Source organism: Ursus americanus, chromosome 14, assembly GCF_024610735.1.
Source record: "Ursus americanus isolate L20-20 chromosome 14, mUrsAme1.1.p, whole genome shotgun sequence".
NCBI classification, from domain to species: Eukaryota; Metazoa; Chordata; class Mammalia; order Carnivora; family Ursidae; genus Ursus; species Ursus americanus.
Genome location: NC_142140.1, coordinates 57,200,770 through 57,222,498, shown reverse-complemented (window position 1 = coordinate 57,222,498; position 21,729 = coordinate 57,200,770). Strand labels below are relative to the sequence as shown.

Genomic DNA, 21,729 nt, shown 5'->3' with positions numbered 1-21,729 from the left:
AAAAGGAGTTCACCAGGGAGGAAAGAGAAGAAAGGGCATTCTGTGTAGAAGTAACTGCACAGATGGAAGCTTGGAGACCAGTAAAAGCTGGATCTGCTCGGACAACAAAGAATACTGGTGAGGTGCATGTATTGAGCACCTACTGTTTACCAGGCTCTATGCTGGGGACTTCACTGAAAACCTACCACAAGTTGGTCAAAAGGGGGTTATCTCCCTCCTTTTGAGGATGAGGAAAGTGAAACTCAGAGAGGGCGAGTGACCTGCCAAAGGACACACAGCGGTGAGGAGATGGGGTGTCTTGTGTCTGGGTCCTGCTCTAGAGTCTGAGGTGGCTCCCGGGCAGAGGAAGCGGTCCTTTTGAGGAGTGGGAGGTGGGTGACCCTCCTGCCCACCAGGTACCTCACCCCAGCCCACTCTCGTGCTTCCCCAGGTGGCCTGGGTTGAGGAGAACCGACAGCTGCTGGCCATGAAGACGCTCCGGGCGCGATTTAAGAAGACAGAGGTGAGTCTGAGGCCACTGAGATGCCCAGTGTCCCCCGATTTCAGGCTCATGCGCCCCAGGGCCTGGCTGAGGAGCCATTGGGCCTTTGGAGCATGGTCCTCTGCCCCTCCTGTGATCCTTCTGGCAGCTTCCATATGACCAGGCCCCTCCCTGTTCAGGACTCTCCCGAGGTTCCTCACCACCCACCCCTAGCTTCTGCTCCCTCTCCTCCCTTTCCTGTCTACTGCTCCCTGCTGCCCTCCTGTCCCCACTGCTTCCTGCTCGGTTTCCAGCCACCAGACCTTTGCCCCGCCTGTTCCCTCTACCGGGAAAGCCCTCTCCTGGGTGCATTGCTGCCTGTCAAACCTTCTACAGCCCCCAGCCTATTTGATGCCAGAAACTCTTCTTCCAGAAGAATCTCGTTCTCCCAAGCTCCAGTGACCACTTGCTTTTCTGAGGACTCAATTTCTCGGGGACCCTTATCTCTTGCTTTGAGTATTCATTCAGCAAATGTCTGTATCAGGCCCTGTTGTGGGCACTGAGGAAACGCCTGACGTTGTGGCACTGACAGCCGAGTGGGGGATGGATACCAAACAAGAGGAATAAGGGCAAAGGCTTTTTTTTTTTGGGGGGGGTACCATGGCGTCCAAGAAAGCAAGGAAAGGGAGCATGCAGGGCAAGGGAGATGGTTGCAATTTTAAAGCAAGTTGTCAAGGAAGGCCTCACCGAGGAGCTGATATCAGAGCAAAGACCAGAAGGGAAAGAGGGAGGGAATTGTGTGGATATTTCAAGAACTGCATTCCAGGCAGAGGGAACAGCCAGTGCAAAGGCCCTGAGGTGGGCTGGAGCTGGCTTCCCAAGCAGCCATACCTTAGACTGTGGACTCCCAGAGGGAGATGTTCCTTCTTCAGTCATACTCACTCCTTCTTGGCTCCCCAAGTCCCTGCCAGTGTGGGGGCCGGTCCAGGGCACAGATTGAGAGAATCTAGGGTTAGAGGAAGGACAGAGACCAGTGTGAGCAAATGTGCAGAGGCTGGGCCAGGCCTGGTTGAGTCAGGGCATCTGGGGACAACGAGCAGGATCCTTGGGCTGGAACAGAGCGTGTGAGCGGGCCCAGCCTGAGGAGTCCTGGAAAGCCAAAATGAGGGAGCAGAGGAACACGCCTGCTTGTAAAGTCGGGCAGCTCTGGGTTTGAGTGCGTCTTCCTCCCAGCTAGCTGGGTGACTCTGGGTCTGTCCCCAGCCTCCGGTGGCCCCCTCAGTTTTCCCAACTCATCTTATTGATGCCAGCAATTTATTAAGCTTAACATTCCTTTTCCATTGATTTATTTTAATTTAATTTTTAAAAATTTAAATATAATATCATTGAATTCATTTTCACTTATTTCACCTGTATTTGGTTTTATGTATTTGTTTTCGTTTCATCTGCGTGTTTTCGGACACCATAAGGAGCTTACCATGTGCTTTGCAGATGTTAGCGTATTGATTCCTCATAACAATCGTCCGGGGTAGGAGCTTTCATTATCCCACTTTATAGATGAGGAGAGGAGGCCCAGAGAGGTTAAGGAACTTGACCAAGGTCACACAGCTAGGAAGTGAGTCAGCAGACTTCCCCCAGGTTGTTGGGGGCGGGGTATCTCCTGACAAAAAAGAGAAAGGTAGGGACAGACAGAGACAGGAATAAATGGCTCACGAACCACCCACAAAATGTGGCACGGAGTCAGATTCATTCATTGCAGAACGATCCTAAAATTCTTCATCCTGTTTGGAACCCGTTCCTAAGGTGGACTGTTCACATTTACCCCTCAAGAGTTCCTGTGATGTTGTACCCAGTGGTAACCCAAACCATGTAATTGTTTAATTTCAAAAGTAGAATTATATTGAAATCGAATCCTTTGAAAAGTTTGTGCAACTAAAAAACCCAAAGACACCTAATTTGGGACATGGGTGTATTGGGCGTGTAGCACAGGTGTAGGGGTGAGTGGGGGGGGCGGACAGGTGTTAAAGCCTCAGACTGGGGTGTCTGGGAGGCGGGGAGGAGGCTGGGCTGGAGCGGAGGCAGCAGCAGCAGCACCGCCGAGAGGCCTGGGGGTGGCCGGGGAGAAGCTTGTCCTCCGCATCCCCCATCAGGCATCTCAGGCAGCTCACTGTCCCTCCCTCCCCTGGCTGGCTCCAGTTTCTGGGCGGACAGCAGGAGTCAGGTTCGGCTTTTGTTCAGCTTCCCAGAGGGACGAAAGCAAACACCGTGACTTCGTGACTTCGTGACTGCAGACACACAGACACACACCCCCGCTGCCCGCCCCCAGCTGGCTCTTGGGAACTTTCGCTCCCTCTTCTCAGCACGCAGCCCAGCCACCACACCTCGGTCCCATCCTCCCTGCCGCCTGGCCTACCCTCCCCGCTCCTTTCTGCTTCTTTACCACCAGCCTTTCCTTCAAGGCCCCAACACATCGTCATACTTGCTCTGAGCCTTCTCAGAGCCTTTCTGGGCCTCAGTGTTCCCATCCGTAAGATGGGATTTAACTGGAGCCGTGAGCCTCGTCCTTGGGTTCCCACCGGCCTCCTGCCCTTATTTCAGGTTTTAGAAAAATCCCACAAGCAAGGAGATCAGAGTTTTTAGAGGTTCATAGATTCCCAGTGCCTCTCTGCTTCTTGGAAAGCCTGTCTGTCTCTCATTTTTATTCTCCAGAGTTACTATTTCTTTAATTCATTCAACAGACATTTACTGGGTCCCTACCACGTGCCAGACCCTGTGGTAGGTGCTGGAGATCAGGGCTGGCTTCACGGACCCGCGCTCCTAAGGGCCCCGAGTTTGGTTTAATGCTGTCCTCTCTGACATCGTAGGGGAATAGGCCAAGAGGAAACAGAATGTATTCAGAAGGGGTGTGGCATCAGGTGGGGAGAAGAGCAACAACAAAAAAACCCTCTTCGGCTGCCAGTGTGGACAACAGGAGAGGAACAGGCCGTGTGGACAGTGGGGGAGGGCGGGTGCCCCAGATGGAGAACACTGCAAGAGCAGAGGCCAGGACCAGAAAGGAGGCCACTGCGACAGGACGGGTCTGACCAGGGCAAGTGTAGGGAAGGTGAGCTCAGGGAGTTGACGGGTGCTGTTTAGACCAGGGGTGGGCCAGTTCTCCCTGTAAAGGGCTGGGCAGTAATATTTTTGTCTTCAGGGCCCTCAGGCCTCAATTCGGCCGCCGCAGCTTGAGAGCAGCCATAGACTGCTGCAAACAGATGGGCGAGGCTCCGTCCAATAAACCGTTATTTATAGGCACCGAAATGTGAGTTTCATGTCACTTTCATGGGTCACAAAATATTCGCTTCTTTTGATTTTTCCTCCCAACCACCTATAGATATAAAAACCTTTCTTATCTCTGGAGCTCCACAAAACCAGGCTGGGATTCAGCCCCCAGGGACCAGTTGCTGTAGACCCTTGGGCACCCCCACAGCAGTCTGGATTTTACGCTGAGTGAGGTTGTTGGAGGCTTTTGAGCAGGAGAGAGCCAAAAGCTGACGCAGCCTTCGGGAAGCTGGGGACAAGGGCAGGGGCTAGGAGACCAGAGCGGAGGTGTCCCCACGTGGAGCCCACAGTGATGGGGCTGGACCGCAGGTAGGAATGGGTACGTGGATCGGGTTGACAGCAGTGGGGTTGGCTGGTGGACTGAATGTGGCACGAGAGAGAGGAGTCAGGTGATGTCAAGACTTGGACCGAGCCCCTGGGGGTGGTTTGAGGGGTGTTTGTCTGAGCTTGTATGGTATCCAGGAGGACAGAGGAGGAAATCCGAGGCCCGAGCTGGGAGATCCATTTCAGTTTCCTCCCAAGGCTGAGAGGGGCACTCGGCCTTCGGGTGTGAGAGACAGGAGCCCTCAACACCCACCCCTCCCCAATTGCTTATTACCAAACTTTCCATTTATCTGCCCCACCTCTCCCTCCTCCTGCCCATAGGTGTCCTAAGAAGAATGGCAGACAGATCTTGCCCCCCAGGGACACTGAGCCATATCTAGGGATGTCTGAGGGCGCTCCTGGCATCGAGTGGGTGGGGGCCAGGGATGCTGCTCAGCCCCCTGGTGCCCAGGACAGCCCCCCGACAGAGAATGATCTGGCCCTGAATGTCTGCAGTGCCTCGGTGGAGGAACCCAACTCTATGGTTCCTGTTGCTTTATCCACCCCATTTAGCAGTTGGGGAATTGAGAGCCAGAGAAGGAGCATGACTGGCCCAAAGTCATGCAGTGTGCATAACATGACCAAGCTGGATTGATGTTCCCCCTTCCTGTCTGCCATCACGGCTGCTGACCCCAGGTTCCATCTCTACACTCATCCCTTCTCTCCCCTCTCATCCCTGTGTCCCGCCCCACCCACCCCGTGGCCCTTTCGTGAATTTGCACCCATCAACACAGTGGGCCATCCCACCTTTTGGAACCTCTCATGACTTCCCTGATCTCCCCCATTCCTGGTTCCCCCTCCTTCCGTGGACACACCTCTTCCTCTGTCCTACCTTTAAGTATGACCCCCAACCACCTGGTCCTGGACCAGGGTACAGGCAACTGGGCTGGTGGAGGTAAGTGATAATTTCATGATTTCTCCTGAACCTGATCTTGTCTCTGCCACCCCCCAACTCCTGCCCATCTTCCAAGTTTCAGCTCAGATGCCCTCTCTTGCAGGAAGCCCTCCCAGACTCCCCGGTGGCAGGAGTCCTCTCTGAGCTCCCAGCTGGCCTGGGCTTCCCTTATTACAGCCCTGATCACACTGGTTCATCAGTCCCTGGGTGTACATATATGTCTCCCCAGGGACCCCAGGGATAGCAGGGACATGTGTCTTGTCACCACTGGGAGCCAGTGCCCCGGGCAGCACCAGGCACCCAATAGGACAATGGACTCAATGACTGAAATTCACATGGCTTGGAAGGCCTGGCCTTGTGAGTCATTCATTCACTTAGCAAACATTTACCAACACCCCCACCCCACCGTGGGGTGCCTGGCCTGTGTCAGGGAGGCCTTGGCCTGGCCCGCTGTCAAGGGACCCCAAGTCTGAGAGAACACCCAGGGGACACAGATCCTACCAGCCCCTGGGAGAAGCTGGGTCTTCTCCGTGTTTTGGTCATTTTACTGACCACCTACGATGGTCTGTGTCCTCAGGATTCAGCATTAGATATGCACACGGGCACAAGCACATCCGTGTTTGACGAATGAATCCGTGTTTACTGCACTATGTGCCTGGCACTGATGAGTGCTTTGCTTGAACGATCTCATCAGTCCTCCCCTTAACCCTCGCGTGCAGTAGCTACTGTTTGTTTTGAAATCCATTTTCCAGGTGAGGAAAGTGAAGTCCGGAGCAGGTAAGCAAGTATCTTGGCCGGGTCGCATAGGTGTTAAGTGTGGAGGGCCTGGGGGTAGGGCCCAGGATTCAGATTCAAGTTTGTCAGACTACTGGGTCCCCCTGGTGCGTGAGTGCGTGAACAATGGCCAGGGAGAGGGCCCGGAGTCACCTGCGACCCGCGGCCACCTCGGACGAGGCGGAGACGCTGCAGGCGGGTCCCTGGAGATCCAGCGGGCAGCCTACGGGGGCCAGGGAGCCAGCCTCCTTGGCCGCATCCTTCTCTGGGCAGGAAGGTCAGGGAGTGCCCAGGCCTCACCCGGTCCGAGCCTAGCCCCTCCTCGACACGACCCCGGCCGTAGGGGCGGGGCCTCCGGGAGGGGGCGGGGTGCGCTGGCCCGGCGGCTGAGCTCTGCCGGACCCCGAGCCCTCCCTCGGGTCCGCCCAAGTCCCTCCCTCCGGACCCCCAGCCCCTCCTTCCGGCCCCTCCCTCCCGCGCTCTCCATCCCTTCCCTCTGGTCCCCTCTAGCCCCTCCCTCTGGATCCCCCAGCCCTTCCTTCCGGGTCCCCCCTGCCCTCCCTCCCGGCTCCCACAGCCCCACCCTCCGTGTCCCCCTGCCCCTCTCTGGGTCCCCCCCTGCCCCTTCCTCCGGACCCCCTCCAGCCCCCTGCCCCTCCCTCCGGGCTTCCCCAGCCCCACCTTCCGGGTCCCCCTGCCCCTCTCTCTGGGTCCCCCCTGCCCCTCCCTCCGGGCCCTTCCTCCGGACCCAGCCCCCAGCCCCTCCCTCCGAGCCCCCTCCAGCCCCCGGCTCCTCCCTCCAGGCCCCCTTCCAGCCTCCTGCTCCTCCCTCTTGGGTTCCCCCAGCCCCACCCCCTGGGTCCCCTTGCCCCTCTCTCCAGGTCCCCCCACCCCTCCCTCCGGGCCCCCTCCAACCCCTCGCCCCGGGCCCTCCCTCAGCTCCCAGCCCCTCCCTCCGGGCCCCCTCCAGTGCCCCTCCGGGCTCCTCCAGCCCCTCCCCCCAACCCCCAGCCCCTCCCTCCGGACCCCCAGCCCCTCTTCCCGGCCCCCTCCAGACCCTCCCTCCAGGCCCCCTCTAGCCCCCAGCCCCTCCCTCCGGGCCCCCCCCCCCGGCCCCAGCCCCTCCCTCCGGGTCCCTTTCAGCCCCTCCCTCCGGACTCCCCAGCCCCTCCCTCTAACCCCCCCAAGTCCTTCCCTCGGGTCCCCCCCGCCCCTCCCCACCCCTCCTCTGGCCCGGTCGCCTCCCGGAGCACGGAGCCCGGCACCCGGCGCCCTGGCCGCCATGAAGCAGCTGTGCGTGTGCACCGCCACCTCCTCCGCGGTAGGGCCAGGGGAGGGGGCGCGGGAGCGGGCGGGACTCGGGCCCTTACTCTCCCCTCCCCACCCCGCCGCTCCCCGCCCCTGGCCGCGCCCGGCCTGGACCCCCACCCCGAGACCCGGGACGGACCGGGAGTGAGGGGGTTGCGGGGGAAGGGGGCAGAGGTTGGGGGATGGGCGGGACATTTGGGGAAACTCGGGGACATTCTGGGAGGCAGTTTTGAGAACAGATTGGGGACACTGGAAAATATAGAGGGCATATGGAGGGACAGTTTTGGGGAACAGTTTTGGGTGGGTTTGTTTGAGGGGACAATTTGGACTATATTTCGAGGGATCATTTTGGGGAAAATCTATTGACATTCGGAGAACAATTTCAGAGAACATTCAAGGGATTTTTTTGGAAGGACATTTTTAGGACAGATGTTGCGGTCATTTGGGGGGACGATGTTGGAGAAACTTCAGGAATTTGGGGAAGACAGTTCGGAATGCATTTCATGCTAAGTAGGGATTTTTGGGGAACAGGTCTTGGAACATTTAGGGGACAATTGTGGCACTTCGGGGTCAGTTTAAAAAGGATGGATGACAGAGGACAGTTCTGAAGGACATTTAAAGGGACCTTTTTAGGGGCTCCTATGGGAAGATTTTGGAGGTGCGGGTGATGTTGGGAAGGACAGGCTGGGGGCTGATCTGGGGGAAATTTAATAGCATGATGCTGGTAGTGGGTGTAGGGTGGAGCTGGGGGCAGTGCTGGGGGATGCAGGCTGGGGGGATGCTATCTCAGACCCCCGCCCAGGACTACCTCCCCCTGCAGCTGCGACTCAGCCCCACTGACCTTGGCTCCTGCCCGCCCTGCGGCCCCTGCCCCATCCCGAAGCCGGCAGCCAGAGGCAGGCGCCAGGCAAGTGCCCAGGAGCAGGTGGTGAAGCCTGGAGCCCTGGCCAGGGGACGCGGGGAGGGGGCAGTGATCGCCTGGCCCCACGACCCTCTGGGTGTGCCCCGCAGAGCCAGGAGTGGGGCAAAAGTGACGAGCGGCTGCTACAGGCCGTGGAGAGCAAGGACGCGGCGCGGGTGGCCGCCCTCATCACCCGCAAGGGGCTGGTGCCCACGAAGCTGGACCCCGAGGGCAAGTCTGCGTGAGTGCCCACGCCCTGGGGGGTGTGAGGGACGAGGGGCAGCCATCCTGCAGTTGATGCCCCATCTCTGACCTCCAGATTCCACCTGGCTGCCATGAGGGGTGCGGCCAGCTGCCTGGAGGTGATGCTGGCTCACGGCGCCAACGTCATGAGCTCGGATGGGGCAGGTACTGCCTGCCGGGCCCCGGGGGGGCGGGGGGACGAGGAGCTCAGATCAGGTGCCCAGTCTGAAGGTCCAGTCGGGCCCTGCTCCATGGCTTCCGTGACCTGCTGAAAAGGGGGGAGTTCCTTTCAGTGCTCCCAGGGAGGCACAGGGACGCGTCAGGCTGCCTTGCCTGCGGAAAAAGACTCTAGGTGGCACCAATCAGGGTCAGTCGACAGCTTGTGGTCCGGGAGTGGCCAGGACTCAGGTAGTGGTTAAGTCAGAAGAACAGAGGAGTACCTGAGCTTGAGAAGTATCTGCGGACAGGAGACTAGCAAGTAGAGGTTAGGGGGGAGTATCTCAGGTATGTGGAGTAGCTGGAGCTCTGGGAGTAGCTGGGACAAAAGGAGAATCTGGGTGTATGACTTCACTAGGGCCCTGAGGGAATGTCCGGGATAGAATGCATGGCCAAAGGGACTAGTTGGAGCTCAGGAGGTAAGTTGGCGTGGGGCACAGCCGTGTCTGAAGCTTTGGGGTACCATAACGGGCAGGGCAGCCGCAATGTGTGAGGCAGCTGGGGATTTGTAGAGCATCAAAGAGGGGAGACAGCGCACGGAATAGCAAGGGTTTATGGACTGGCAGGAACATACAGGACAGCTGGATTCCGAGGGGCAGTGTCATTGAGTACATAGCATGGCTGTGAACGTGGGGAGTCGCCAGGGCAGGAGGGCTTGAGGAGCGCATGGGAGTGGAGTGTAGGCTGGGAGGCAGGCTAGCTGGAGCATGGAGAGTCTCTGGCCACAGGGAGTAGCATGGTTTGGAGAAGTACCCGGGGTCTGGGGACTTACTGGACACGGGGAAGCTCATCAGAAATAGTTGACACAGGTTTGGGGAGCGGCTGGAAGCACCTTGAATATGTGGAGCCCAAGCAGACTCTCCCTGCCTTGCAGGTTACAGTGCCCTCCACCTGGCCGCCAAGTACGGGCACCCACAGTGCTTGAAGCAACTACTGCAGGTCATTTACTTTCTTGTATTGGATACTCCCTCAACCCTAGATGCTTCCTTCCTCTGGCCCCTACCCCCCTCCCTGAGTTCTAGAAATTCCCCAAGCCCCCAGATACTCTCTGAATCTTAGATATGTCTTAGCCTCTTTCACTCCTGAGCCCCAGTTACTCCCTGGACAACCAGATACTCCCCGAGTGTCCAGATACTTCCCACACCCAAGATATACTCCCAGTACCAGATATCTCCTGAGCCCCAGCTTCTCCCCCAAACCCTAGGTTGTTCTTAGCCACAGACACTCTCAGAGCTCCCACGAGCCCCCAAACCCCCAGCTTCTCCCGAGCTCCCAGCGATTTCCTTTCTCACCAATTTTCATAAAAGCCAAGTCACTTGGGGGCCGTGAGGAGATGGGGGAGGGAAGAAGTGTAAGGCTAGGAGCCTGAACTCCAGCACAGCCCAAGAAGGGGCAGTTACTAGAGAACCTCCAGTGACCCGCCCCCCTCCCCCCCAGGCGTCCTGCATGGTGGATGTCGTGGACAGCAGTGGGTGGACGGCCCTGCATCATGCAGGTGGGTGAAGCCCAGTGTCGCTCTGTGCTCACCATGCCCCAGAGGGTGCTAGGCTGGGGATTCTTGTATCGGGGACCTACCATGGACGTTCTGCCTCCTTCCTCCTTCCTCACGGAGTACCTGCTGTGTGCAGCCGCTGGGGCTCAGCATTAATACTCAGCAACCCTCTGAGCCACAGACAGTCACCCCATTGGACAGGCAAAGTGATTGAGGCTCGCCCACAAGAAAGTAGGGAAGACCCAGGCTGTCTGACCCCAAAGCACAGCCTGATGTCTGCCAGGCTTGGGTGACAACCACGGTGGCCGTGTTGGGGGCGGGGGGGGGGGGCGGTGACCAGAGTGCAATTTCCTTTGACCAAATCCTAGGGGATCTCTGGAAGGCCAAAGGTCCAAGCATCCTTCAAATTCATTAAGTCCAACTCCCTCGTGAGGGAGGGGAAGGGACCCACCTGCCGGAACCAGATCCCAGCTCGACATCTGTCCACCATGCCCGTGAGATTAGGGCATGACTTTCACTAATGACTCAAGAAACGGCTGACCTTTTGGGAACACGAAATGCATTTGTGTTTGCTTTGGGGGTTAAAACTTCCCTGCAGTTGGAGTATGCTGCCACCTAGTGGAGTATGCTGCCACCTTTGGTCACACTGGAAGCTCACTAGGTTTTTTCATTGAATAAATATTTATCAAGTTCCTGCTGTGTGTGTCAGGCTCCGTTCTAAGCACGGGGATTACAGCAGAAAACAAAATGCCATAGCCCCTCAGGCACACAGCAGGTCATCATACGGAGCTTGTTGACTTTTCCAGTGCCTCCCTAGCATGAAACCCTCCCTTCTTTCCTTGCGGCTCTGGACATAACACACTGTCTCCCACTTCCCTGACCTCACCAAGCTCTCCCCCACTTCACGGCTCTTGCCTACTAAGAAACCTCTGCCCTCGCCCTTTCACCTTGAAAACTCAGATCCAACCCCAAGAAGCCTGCCCAGTCTCAGCTGACCGTGTGATCATTAACATTAACGCTGTCTGTGTGAGGCTTGGTGCATGGTAGGTACACAATGCTAGTTAAGTCAAAGAGTGGAAATACATAAAAATTAGTCAAAAGTTCCACCTTAAGAAGGAGCCATGATGGAATGTGGAAAGAGCTTGGGACAGCGGGTTAGCAGACCCTGTCCACAGCTCTGTCTCTGACCCTGCTGGCTGACCGTGGACCTGGCTGGACCTGTTTCCTCATCTGTAAAATAGGAGTCATACCTTTGCCTTTGCCCTCCTAGGGAAGGTGAGAGCTTCTCATGAAAGAGGGAATAAGAAGCACACCAGGCAGAAGGCCCCCAGAAAATGTCTAAACTTTGCCCTACCTACCCTCCCTCTTTTTCCAGCGGCTGGCGGCTGCATCTCCTGCTCAGAAATGCTGTGCTCCTTCAAGGCACATCTGAATCCCCGAGATCGGGTGAGCCTCTGGGATCTTTTTGGGAAAGATGCTGTATTTGAGGTACACCGTCACCAAGTGGCAGCTTCCCAGGCACCCTTTAAAAAGTGTGAAAAGGTCTGGAGTGAAGTTCAGGGGCACTCCTATAGGCTTGCCTACCTCCCAAGGTCAGCCTCTCACCTTTTGTCTCATCCTTTCCCTAATTTCCACCAGTCAGGTACAACGCCCCTTATCATAGCAGCTCAGATGTGTCACACAGATTTGTGCCGCCTCCTCCTGCAGCAGGGGGCAGCTGCAAATGACCAGGACCTGCAGGGCAGGTACGTATCTCCCCTTCCAGTTAGTCTACTGTATTCTGTGTGACCTTGGACAAGTCTCCTAACTTCTGTGGCTGGGGGTCTGGTGGATCTCTCCCCCCACCCCACCCCAGCCTGGGGTTGAGGAGGGCTTGGGGGTTTGAGAATGTCCTCGCTTCCTCAGTAGCCCCCTCTCGTGGTAGGACAGCCCTGATGCTGGCCTGTGAGGGGGCCAGCCCCGAAACAGTGGAGGTGCTGCTGCAAGGCGGGGCCGAGCCGGGCATCACTGACGCACTGGGCCAGGACGCAGCTCACTATGGTGCCCTAGCAGGAGACAAACTCGTTCTGCACCTCCTGCAGGAGGCAGCCCAGCGCCCCTCACCACCCAGTGGTATGGAAGCCCCCCCCCCGCCCTGTCTCCTTCTAAGCAGTTTCTTGTCACCCCTTTCCCTACTCTAGGTCATTTCAAGGTACCCCATTAGCTGCCTTACAGGAGGTTTCATGTTTCCCCTGTTGCTACTCAGAACAGTTTCAAGGAGCCCCAGAGCTTTTAGAATACTCTAGGGGTCCACTCTGCTTTCTGGGTCATCCTTATCCTTGGATCCTTGCCTTTCCTAAGAATTGGCACCCCTACATGGGCCATCCTGGAGGTGCCACTGTCCCCTCTTTTGAGAGTTCCAAGGGCCCTCCTATTAGCATCTGCAAAAGTAGTTGAGTCCTACTTTCAAAGTTCTGATTCTCGGGGAATTGGGAGCCCACCCCAGCCATCAGTCCCCTCACTAGTGCCCTTCCTAGGGCTGGGAATGGAGTCCCTAAAACATAGTGCCTGACCCTGCTTCCCTCTTTTCCCCGCCCTCCTAGAGGATGACTCAGGCGAGGCATCATCTCAGGTATGGATCTCTAAGCAGTGAATGAGTCCCCTCCCCCTGCACACACTACCTTCCCACCCTTGCCCCAAACTTTATGGGAAGGGAAGGAGGAGATGGACTTCTCTCCCAGGGTTATGACCTAGGAAGACCTGTTTGGGATGAATGCCACCTTCAGGGTATGCTGCCACCAAGTGACAGCTGCACCCACAGCATAACTCTCAGAACTGGGTGAGAACACTGCGGGGATGGGGCCAACTCATGGGGCTGGGGTGGGGTGGTAGAGGGAACTGAGTTTGGTGAGGGCTGGTGTAGGTCAGGGAAGCAGGCAGGTCTGGCCTCTTTCTCCCTCCCAGCTCTACAGCATCTCAGCTTCACAGGGAAAGGGAACTTGTAGACAGTCCGGTCTAGTACCGTGTACGAAGGCACAAAGAGGGGCAGAGAGTAAAGCATAAGATCTAGAACTCTCAGGAGGTATGGGCCCTTTTATGCAGGGACAAGCAGGGACCAGGGAGAGGCAGGGACATGCTCAGGGTCACACAGGAAGTGAAGGCTGAGTTGGGGCTGATGACAGATAGTGGGGCTGGGCTGGCATATTTGGGTAGGAGGCTGGCATGTGCCCCATGTGCCCCCTCCCCCCTTCCCCCAGAACTCTGTGTCCAGCCATGAAAAGCGAGGGACTACCAAGAAGCGGAAAGCACCTCAGCCCCCTGCCAGCATCCCCGTGCCGGTGAGAGATGCCCCGGCCATGGGAGGAGGAAGAGGGGCAGGCAGGAGGGGGGAGGCTCAGGCTCAGGTATGGGAGGAGACAGCCCCTGGACCTCACGTGAGGGTGGTGGGTCCCCCGGGCGGGGGGAACAGGACGATCAAGATGCCTATGAGGAGATCGTGCGGCTGCGACAGGAGAGGGGCCGCCTGCTGCAGAAGATCCGGGGCCTGGAGCAGCACCAGGAACGGAGGAAGCAGGAGGTGAGGGGCCGCAGAGACACAGGCCTGGGACTAAGCCTGGGGTGGGGTGCAGTTTTGCAAGGAAGACTCCCCTTATCTCTCCTAGCTCCTGCCTCCCTGTCTCCACCCTCGTTCACTCTGTTCCAGCCAAATGGGCCTCCTTGCTGTTCCCCCAGTGTTCCAAGCCTGGTCCTGTCCCAGGACCTTTGCATGTGCTGTGCCATCTGCTTGGAGCAGTCTTCCCCAGATGCTCCTGTGGCTCCCTCCCTCTTTTCCTTTACGTCTTTGCTCAGAAACCGCTTGCCAAAGACACCTCCCCTGCCTACCCTATTTAAAATTGTGACAACTCTCCCTCACTTCCCAGTTCCCTTTATTTTTATTTGAAGCACTTAGTGCTGTTGGACATGCCCTGTATTTTATTCACGTTCACCCATTTGACTGTAAGCCCACGAGGACAGGCGTGGTTGACCATAACTGGCTCACAGGAGACACTTGATGTTTACTGGAAGAATGAGTATTTGAGTGGGCAAGTGAATGAGTGGCCCAAAACAGGATCTGACACTCAGTAAAACCTTAGTAATGAGTCAGGGGGCAGAGCAGGGTGCTGGGCACGCAGTAGGTGCACCGCCGATGACGTCCGTGGGGGGGGGCTACTACGGAGTTGGGGGGGGACGACCCCCAACCCAGATTCAAGCCCTGTCTCCCCTTCTTCCCATCAGCTGCCAGAGGCAGAGGCCAGCTCCCTCCACAGCCTGGAGAGACAGGTAGGTGGCAGGTGCGGAGAAAGCCAGCCCCTCAGCAGCCTGTGTTTCCTCCCAGAGTCTGGCTGAGCCCCCCACTGCCGCCCCCACTTCCAGGTGCAAGAGCTGCGGCAGCTGCTGGTGGAGAAGCAGGAGGAGAAGGAGAGCCTGGGACGGGAGGTGGAGAGTCTGCAGAGCCGACTGTCCCTGCTGGAGGTGGGCTGGGGGCGGGGTCTGGGAAGGGGCGGGGCGGGGTCTGGGAAGGGGCGGGGCGGGGTCTGGGAAGGGGCGGGGCGGGGCCTCCATCCCGCTGCCCTTACCGGACAACCGCACCAGTGCACTTACGGGCTCTCACCCGTGAACACAACAGTCAGACCTACAATCACGCCATCACAGACAGCACACCCACCCACGTACGTGCACAAAGTGGACACTTCTCCAAACACGGAACCTGGACACTCAGAGATGAACAGCCGCGCTCACACACATGGTCTTGCACGTAAAACCGGCGGCCGCAGCGGGCATCCGTGAATGTGTACTCCCACACGCACACCAGAAATACTGGCGCCTACACAGCAGATGCTTCTCCATCCCACGCAGACGACACACCGACAAACCCATGTACATGCACAAGCATTTCCCCCAGTACGTGATTACACAAACATCCACTTGCACCTGTGCTCACACACACGCACCCACCCATGTACACAAACACGGTCGAAACAGTCACACACACCACAGACTAAATCACAAGTGCAAAATCACACACAGTCACAGGCGCTCACACAGGAGGGGCGGGGGCCACACACCACACCCCGTGCTCACCACAGACCCACAACCCCGGAGCTGGCGGTACTCACATGCAGACACCCTCAGCCCCATGTGACCCTCTGCAGGATCCCGGACACACCCTTGTGAGGACACAGCCCCGCATCCCTTTCTCTGTGTCCCACACACACAGGCCACGCATACACCCCCGGGCATCGGGCTATGGTCACACATTTGAGCAGTGGCTGGGCTGTTCCCTGGCCTTCCCAGGGAGCCCAGCATAGCCCATGGCACACAGACGGCACACAGTAAACACTGTGGCCCAGACACGGCCCGTCTGAGGCTCCCGGGGAGCAACAGAGACCCATGAACTCCCCTGTCCCCTCTAGATTCTTGGGGGCGGGTCCTGGGGCTGGGACAGGCATAGGACCCAAGCCGGCCCCTTCCCCCCCCCCCCAGAATGAGCGGGAGAACACCAGCTACGATGTGGCCACTCTGCAGGATGAGGAGGGCGAACTGTCTGACTTTCCAGGCGAGCCCCCACCCCCGTCCTCCCTCTGTGCACCCCTGTCCACCTTGTTCCTGGGCCCACCCCCGGGAAACGGAGCCTTGACCCACAGGCAAGGAGAGAGTTTGAAGCTGGGAGGGAGGTCGGCCCCCACCCATTATTCATTCTACCTGCCTGCCTTGGGGGCTCTGACCCCCTGCTCCAGACCCCCGGTTCCCATCCCCTATGGCCTAGGACCCCCAGGCTGACTCTGTGCGCCCACCAGGGGCCGAGGCTCTGCTCTCCAAACGGCTAAGCCCCTCAGCCCAGGAGCTCTTGGCCTCACTGCAGGAGCAGCTGGCTGCACTCACCAGACAAAACCAGGAGCTGATGGAGAAGGTCCAGGTGAGGAAACCGAGGCCCAGGAGGGTGGGATGGGACAGATCTGAGGACCCGAGGGGTTGTTACCTTGGGGGTCAGGGTGGGCACACAGCTGAGTCTGTGAGCAGGGAAGGTGGCAGAGCCACCCTGAGCCCCTATGGCCACAAGTTCCTGCCAGCTCCCCACTACCTCCCAGATCCTAGAGAGCTTCGAGAAGGATGAGATGGAGATGAACGGGTCAGCCGAGGTCATCCCCCTGGCCCTCTATGACTCTCTTCGGGCTGAGTTCGACCAGCTCCGCAGGCAGCATGCCGAGGCTCTGCGGGCACTGGAGCGACAGGAAACACGGGGGGCCCCTGGAGAAGAGGAGGCAGCTGCTGGGGAGGGCAGGGGCACGGGAGTCAAGACCACCAGGAACGGGCCAATGGAAATGGAGCTTGACAGCACCACGGCTCCAGGATCCAAAGTGAACGGAGCTGAGACCACAGACGAGGAGGCTACAGGAGTGGAAACTGTGGAAGCAGCATCCGTGGGAGCTGAGGCCACAGAGACAAAATCCACAGGGGCTGAGGCCACAGAAACAAAACCCATGGACACCGAAGCCACTGAAACAAAATCCACAGGGGCCAAGGCCACAGAAACTGAGGCTCTGGAAGAGGGAGGAAATCCAGAAATAAAGGCCACAGGAGCAGAGGCCACAAAGCCGAAAGCAGAGGAACCGGAAATGAAGGCCAACGGAGAGGGTGCCGTGGAGGCCGAGCCTGCAGGCACAGAGCCCACGCATGTGGAGGCCACAGCCCCGAGGGCCCCCCCGGGCCCAGTCCTACACCCTGGTGCTGCCGAGGCCTCCGAACAGCTGCAAGCAGAGCTGGAGAGCAGGATTCGTGGCTTGGAGGAGGCGCTCCGGCAGCGGGAGCGGGAGGCGGCCGCCGAGTTGGAGGCGGCCCACGGCAAGTGCCAGGCCGCGGAGGCGGAGGCTGGCCGGCTTCGGGAGCGGATGCGCGAGGCCGAGGGTGGCGGAGCTGCTGGGGGCGGCAGCGGTGATGCGGTCCAGCTACGGGCCGCCCTGGAGCAGGCCCGGGAGGACCTCCGAGTCCGGGACGCCCGTCTCCGGGAGCTGGAGGCGGCCTCAGCCTGGCTGGACGAGACCCGGGCTGGCCGGCTGCTGGCCGAGGAGGAGGCCCGGGGCCTGCGGGCAGAGCTGGCCCGGCGGGAGGAGGTGCGGCTGGAGCAGAGCCGGGAGCTGGAGGTGCTGCGGGAGCAGCTGGCCACTGCCACGGCCGCCGGGGAGCAGCAGCGGGCAGCGGCTGCAGAGCTGGGCCAAGCACGGGATGCAGCGGAGGCCCGAGCGGCTGAGCTGGCTGCGGCCTGCGAGGAGGCTCGGCGGGGCCTGGCGGAGCTGCGTGAGGCTTCCGAGGCCCTGCGTCAGTCGGCGGTGCCGGCCACCGAGCACCACCGGCTGCAGGAGGAGGCCCTTGAGTTGCGGGGCCGGGCGGCCAACCTGGAGCAGGAGGTGGTGGCCACGGGCAAGGAGGCCGCCCGGCTGCGGGCCGAGCTGGAGCGGGAGCGTGTGGGGAGCGTGGCCCGCTTGGAGCACGAGCGCATCGTGGGCGCCTTGCAGGCTGACGTGGCCCGGCTGGAGGGGCAGCTGGAGGAGCTGGGACGACGGCACGAGAAGACCAGCGCCGAGGTCTTCCAGGTGAGCGTGGCCAGGCCCGCGCCCAGCACAGCCAGGGGCCACTTGGCGGTCTGAGCCGCAGCCATGGGGTGTGTCCAGCCCATTGGTTCCAGTCCTGTAGACACCTAACCCTGTTAGCGTTTCTGGGTGGATGGCTGACCCTGAAGCCGTTCTGATCTCTCAGATGTCTCGACTTGTGTTATCTTTCTTAAAAACCTTTGGCCATTTTGACCCCATCATTTTTCTTTCCTTTTTTTTTTTTTTTTAAGATTTTATTTATTTATTAGAGAGAGGAAGAGAAAGCACAAGCAGGAAAGGGACAGAGGGAGAAGCAGGCTCCCCACTGAGCAGGGAGCCCGACATGGGGGTTGATCTCAGGACCCCAGGATTATGACCTGAGCCAAAGGCAGACACTTAACTGACTGAGCCACCCAGGCACCCCGACCCCATCATTTTTCTAACGGTTGGCACTTTTTGAGGTTTGTCTGTGAGTCCTCTGTGCACCCCAGGGTCACACTTTCCCTCAGACTGTTATTGCTTTGGTTCCATGGCCGTTCTCGTGCTTCAGCTCTAATTGTGTGTATGGTGTGAGGTAGGGATCAGCGTGCACTTGTGGCTTTGTAGGCAGTGAATTCAGCTTTTTGCCCTGATGTTTTTTACTGTGACAACCGTTTTCTCTGCTGGCCTGAAATCTCCCTGTGGTTCTTCCAGCTGGCTGTTTAGAGCTTGTCATTTTGCCTTTGGATTATTTTTGATGCTTCAGCCCAAACGTAGGAGGATGTTATGCCCAGAGATGTTTAATCTAATATTTTGAACCCAGTAGATTTTGATGCTGAGTTGTTGGGTTTTTTATATATTCATTTTCTTTTTTGATTGTTAAGGCATAGCCAGTCTGTACTGAGTGGAACATCTACTTATCCTCCACGTTTCCCAGGAGCTATTATTTCTATTATTTCTACAAAGGCCCATATCCCCCCACCCCCGAGCCCTCACCCCAGGGTCAATGTTTGCAAAGCTGACAGTGCTCTGATTTTGATATTTTTGTGAAAATGGAGTCATTGACTTCTGGACACTGATTTGCTTTTCATGCAAATTCTTCTGGTTTTCTTTCCTTTTGTAAGAAACTGATAAAGCTTCACAACACGAACAGAGAAAGGAACATCACACTTCCTGGGTGCCAGGCGCCGTTCCAAGCACATGCCCTGTATTTGTCCATTTCCTCCTCACAATTACTCTGTGAAGTGGGGGCTGTTATGACCCTGATTTTACATATGAGGAAACAGACACAGAGAGGTTACGTCAGTTGTCTGAGGCCACACAGCTAGCATGTCAGAAGTGTCAGACTGGATCAGAAAGTTCATGGTGTCCGGGAAGAACCCAGAACTCCCTGAGTCGAACTCCTCAATATCAAAATGGGTGTGAATGTCCTCGGGGCAGAATAGAAGGGTCGGGAGACTCTGGGGTCCTCATGTCCTCAGGGTCGCACGTGGGCTCGGGCTGCAGGTGCAGAGGGAGGCGTTGTTCATGAAGAGTGAGCGGCACGCGGCCGAGGCCCAGCTGGCCACAGCAGAGCAGCAGCTGCGGGGGCTCCGCACCGAGGCCGAGCGGGCACGCCAGGCCCAGAGCCGCGCCCAGGAGGCCCTGGATATGGCCAAGGAGAAAGACAAGAAGGTACGTCCCCTTTCCCTGCGCTCACTTGGGTGGTTCCCGCCGAACAGAGGTTGGGGGAAATCCAAGAATGTCCCCAGTGAACGAATCTTGGGAGATCTGCCCATTTTCTAGATGGGAGACTGAGGCACAGAGAAGGAAGGGGACAACTCAGACATGTGCGCTACTGTTCTAACTATGAATCATAAACATAGTAACGTTTATTGAGCACTTACTGCATGCGAGGCCCCAAGCTATGTGTTTGACAGGGACTAACACATTTAACGCTCCATCAAGTTCCTGTAAGATTGGTGCTTTTATTGTCCCCATTTGAAGAAACAACGCACAGAGAGGGGATGCCACTTGCTGAGGTCGCACAGCCACACAGCAGTTCATCCAGTTTTTGGACCCCAGTTCCCCAGTTCTGGTCTTCGGTAACGATGATGGTTGACAGCAGCCCATGGCTATTGACTCGGGTGGTTTTCACACACTATCACTTTTAATTTCCCTCTAAGCCCGAAAGCCAGAAGGCATTCTTATTCCTGTTTTCTAGATGAGCAAGCCGAGACTCTGAGAGGCAAAGAGTGACACGTCAGAGTGACACGTCAGGTTGCTCACTCATTGGACAGTGCACGTGACTCCCAGAGCCCCAGGTGCATTACCATGGAGTCACCCAGCCCTAGCTCACTGTGTGACCTTGAACAAGTCAGTTGACCTCTCTGAGCCCATTACTGCCTCTGCAAAATGAAAATTACATTGTGGTCGAGATTACAGTTTATTTGTTGCAGGATTTCTCCTGCTCGGCACTAGTCACACTTGGGTCAGGTCATTCTCTGTGGCGGGGGTGTCCTGAGCAGCATGCCCGAGCCCCACCCACTCGATGCCAGGAGCACCCCCAGTCGTGACAACCACAGATGTCCCCAGACATGGCTTGGGGTTGCCTGGGGGCAGGATGGCCCCTGGTTGAAAACCTCTGATCTGTAGTATAATAATAAAGCTCAGCATTTATTGAGCACCTGCTGTTTACCAGGCATAGTTTAGATTTAACCTCTATTCAGAATCGCAGTAACCTGCCAAGGTGAGAACTGTGACTCTCCTTCCTTTACAGATAAGGAAACTGAGGCTCAGAGGGGTTAAGTCGTCTTCCCAAGATCTCCTGCAAGAAAGGGGTAGGGAGGGATCCAAACCCAGGGCTGCCTGATCCAGCCCCACCAGGCCAGGTAGCTTTGGGCCGCCTGTTTTGTCAGCCTCCCCTTTCCAGAATCCACAAGAGGGGCTGTGACAGGATCGGCAAACTTCTGGAAAGAGCCAGAGTCCATGTTTTCGGCTCTGACGTGTCGTGAATGGGCCTGGCAACGGACCAATGAAATTTTATGTACGAGCTCAGAAACGTGATTTTGATTTGATTTTCCTGTGTCATGAAATACCATTTTTCTTTTGACATTTCTCCCCCAACCATTTACAAGTATGAAAACCATTCTTAGCTCACGGGCCAGACTCCCGCGGGCCGGAGTTTGCTGGCCTCTAGGATGTGACCTTCCCTCACCAGCCTCTTCCCAAGGTGCTGGAGAGGTCCAGCGCCCCGGCCCCAGGCTCAGGGTGACTGGAGGTCCCCCCCGCTCCCCCCAGATCACAGAGCTCTCCAAGGAAGTCTTCAGTCTTAAGGAGGCCCTGAAGGACCAGCCAGTGGCCCCAGGCTCCCCCGAGGTGGAGGCCCTCCGAGGCCAGGTCAAGGTCTTGCAGGAGCAGCTGAAGGTGAGGACACGGGGCAGGGGAGGAAAGCAGTTCAGTGTTTTAGCAGCTGTCACACCAGGCAGGGGCTCTGGGTGTAAAGGGGGCTCTGGGGCATGTTGGGGGGACCTGCTTTTCTAAGTGCCCCTCCCTGACGCCCACAGCAGGCTGCCAGGGACCACAGTGCGGTGGTGGCCTTGTATAGGAGACACCTCCTGTACGCCATTCAGGTGAGTCCCGCCTGGCCGCCACCTGTACCAGGGGAGAGGCTCGCGGCCTTCGGGGGCGGGGCGGGAGCGACCAGGGACACGGGGCCAGGAGTGCCAGGCTCGCTGTCCCTCTGCTGTGCCGTCCCAGGGTCAGATGGATGAAGACGTGCAGCGGATTCTGAGCCAGATCCTCCAGATGCAGAGACTGCAAACTCAGGGCCGCTGAGCGCCACGGGGCCGGCCCTCCGCCCGCCAGGCTCGCGCTGACCTTCCGAGCTCGGACACCAGCCTGGGCCTTCTCCACTGTACCCAGCTACGCCCACTGCCCCACTGGTCCCTGCATGCACTGGCCGATGTCCTCCCCAGCCGTGACTGTGGCCCCGCCCCCACCGGAGAATCTGTGAGCCCCTCCGCCCCCCCATGTCCCGTCCTGTCGGTCCTGTAGCCAGACAGCACCCCAGACCCAGGGAATAAAAGTTCTCGGAGCAGAGGACGGATGTGTGTGGCCTGATTGCTGCCCCCGGCCCCCCCGCGGCAGGGAGGAGAGGGGTGGCCCAGAGCAGGACTCACAGGAGAGACA

General features: G+C 58.0%; 1 protein-coding gene across 3 annotated transcripts; it reads left to right on the top strand.

Annotated features, from left to right (window-relative positions):
- Window positions 1–421: 421 nt before the first annotated feature.
- On the top strand, window positions 422–21,642 carry ANKRD24 (ankyrin repeat domain 24). Of its 3 annotated transcripts, XM_087867385.1 has the most exons (21): window positions 422–502; window positions 7,942–8,028; window positions 8,133–8,263; window positions 8,342–8,430; window positions 9,356–9,420; window positions 9,919–9,976; window positions 11,349–11,419; window positions 11,612–11,718; window positions 11,898–12,085; window positions 12,556–12,584; window positions 13,210–13,290; window positions 13,422–13,529; window positions 14,228–14,272; window positions 14,366–14,464; window positions 15,476–15,548; window positions 15,790–15,908; window positions 16,081–17,583; window positions 19,066–19,233; window positions 20,839–20,964; window positions 21,105–21,170; window positions 21,298–21,642. In XM_087867385.1, exons 1-21 carry the CDS (start codon window positions 467–469, stop codon window positions 21,373–21,375), a joined length of 3,327 nt encoding a protein of 1,108 aa, XP_087723511.1. In that variant the 5' UTR covers window positions 422–466; the 3' UTR covers window positions 21,376–21,642. The 3 variants fall into 3 exon arrangements, with proteins under 3 accessions (XP_087723511.1, XP_087723508.1, XP_087723509.1); XM_087867382.1 differs by lacking the exons at window positions 422–502; window positions 7,942–8,028 and adding an exon at window positions 7,040–7,134; XM_087867383.1 differs by lacking the exons at window positions 422–502; window positions 7,942–8,028; window positions 20,839–20,964; window positions 21,105–21,170; window positions 21,298–21,642 and adding exons at window positions 7,040–7,134; window positions 19,763–20,832.
- Window positions 21,643–21,729: the final 87 nt, after the last annotated feature.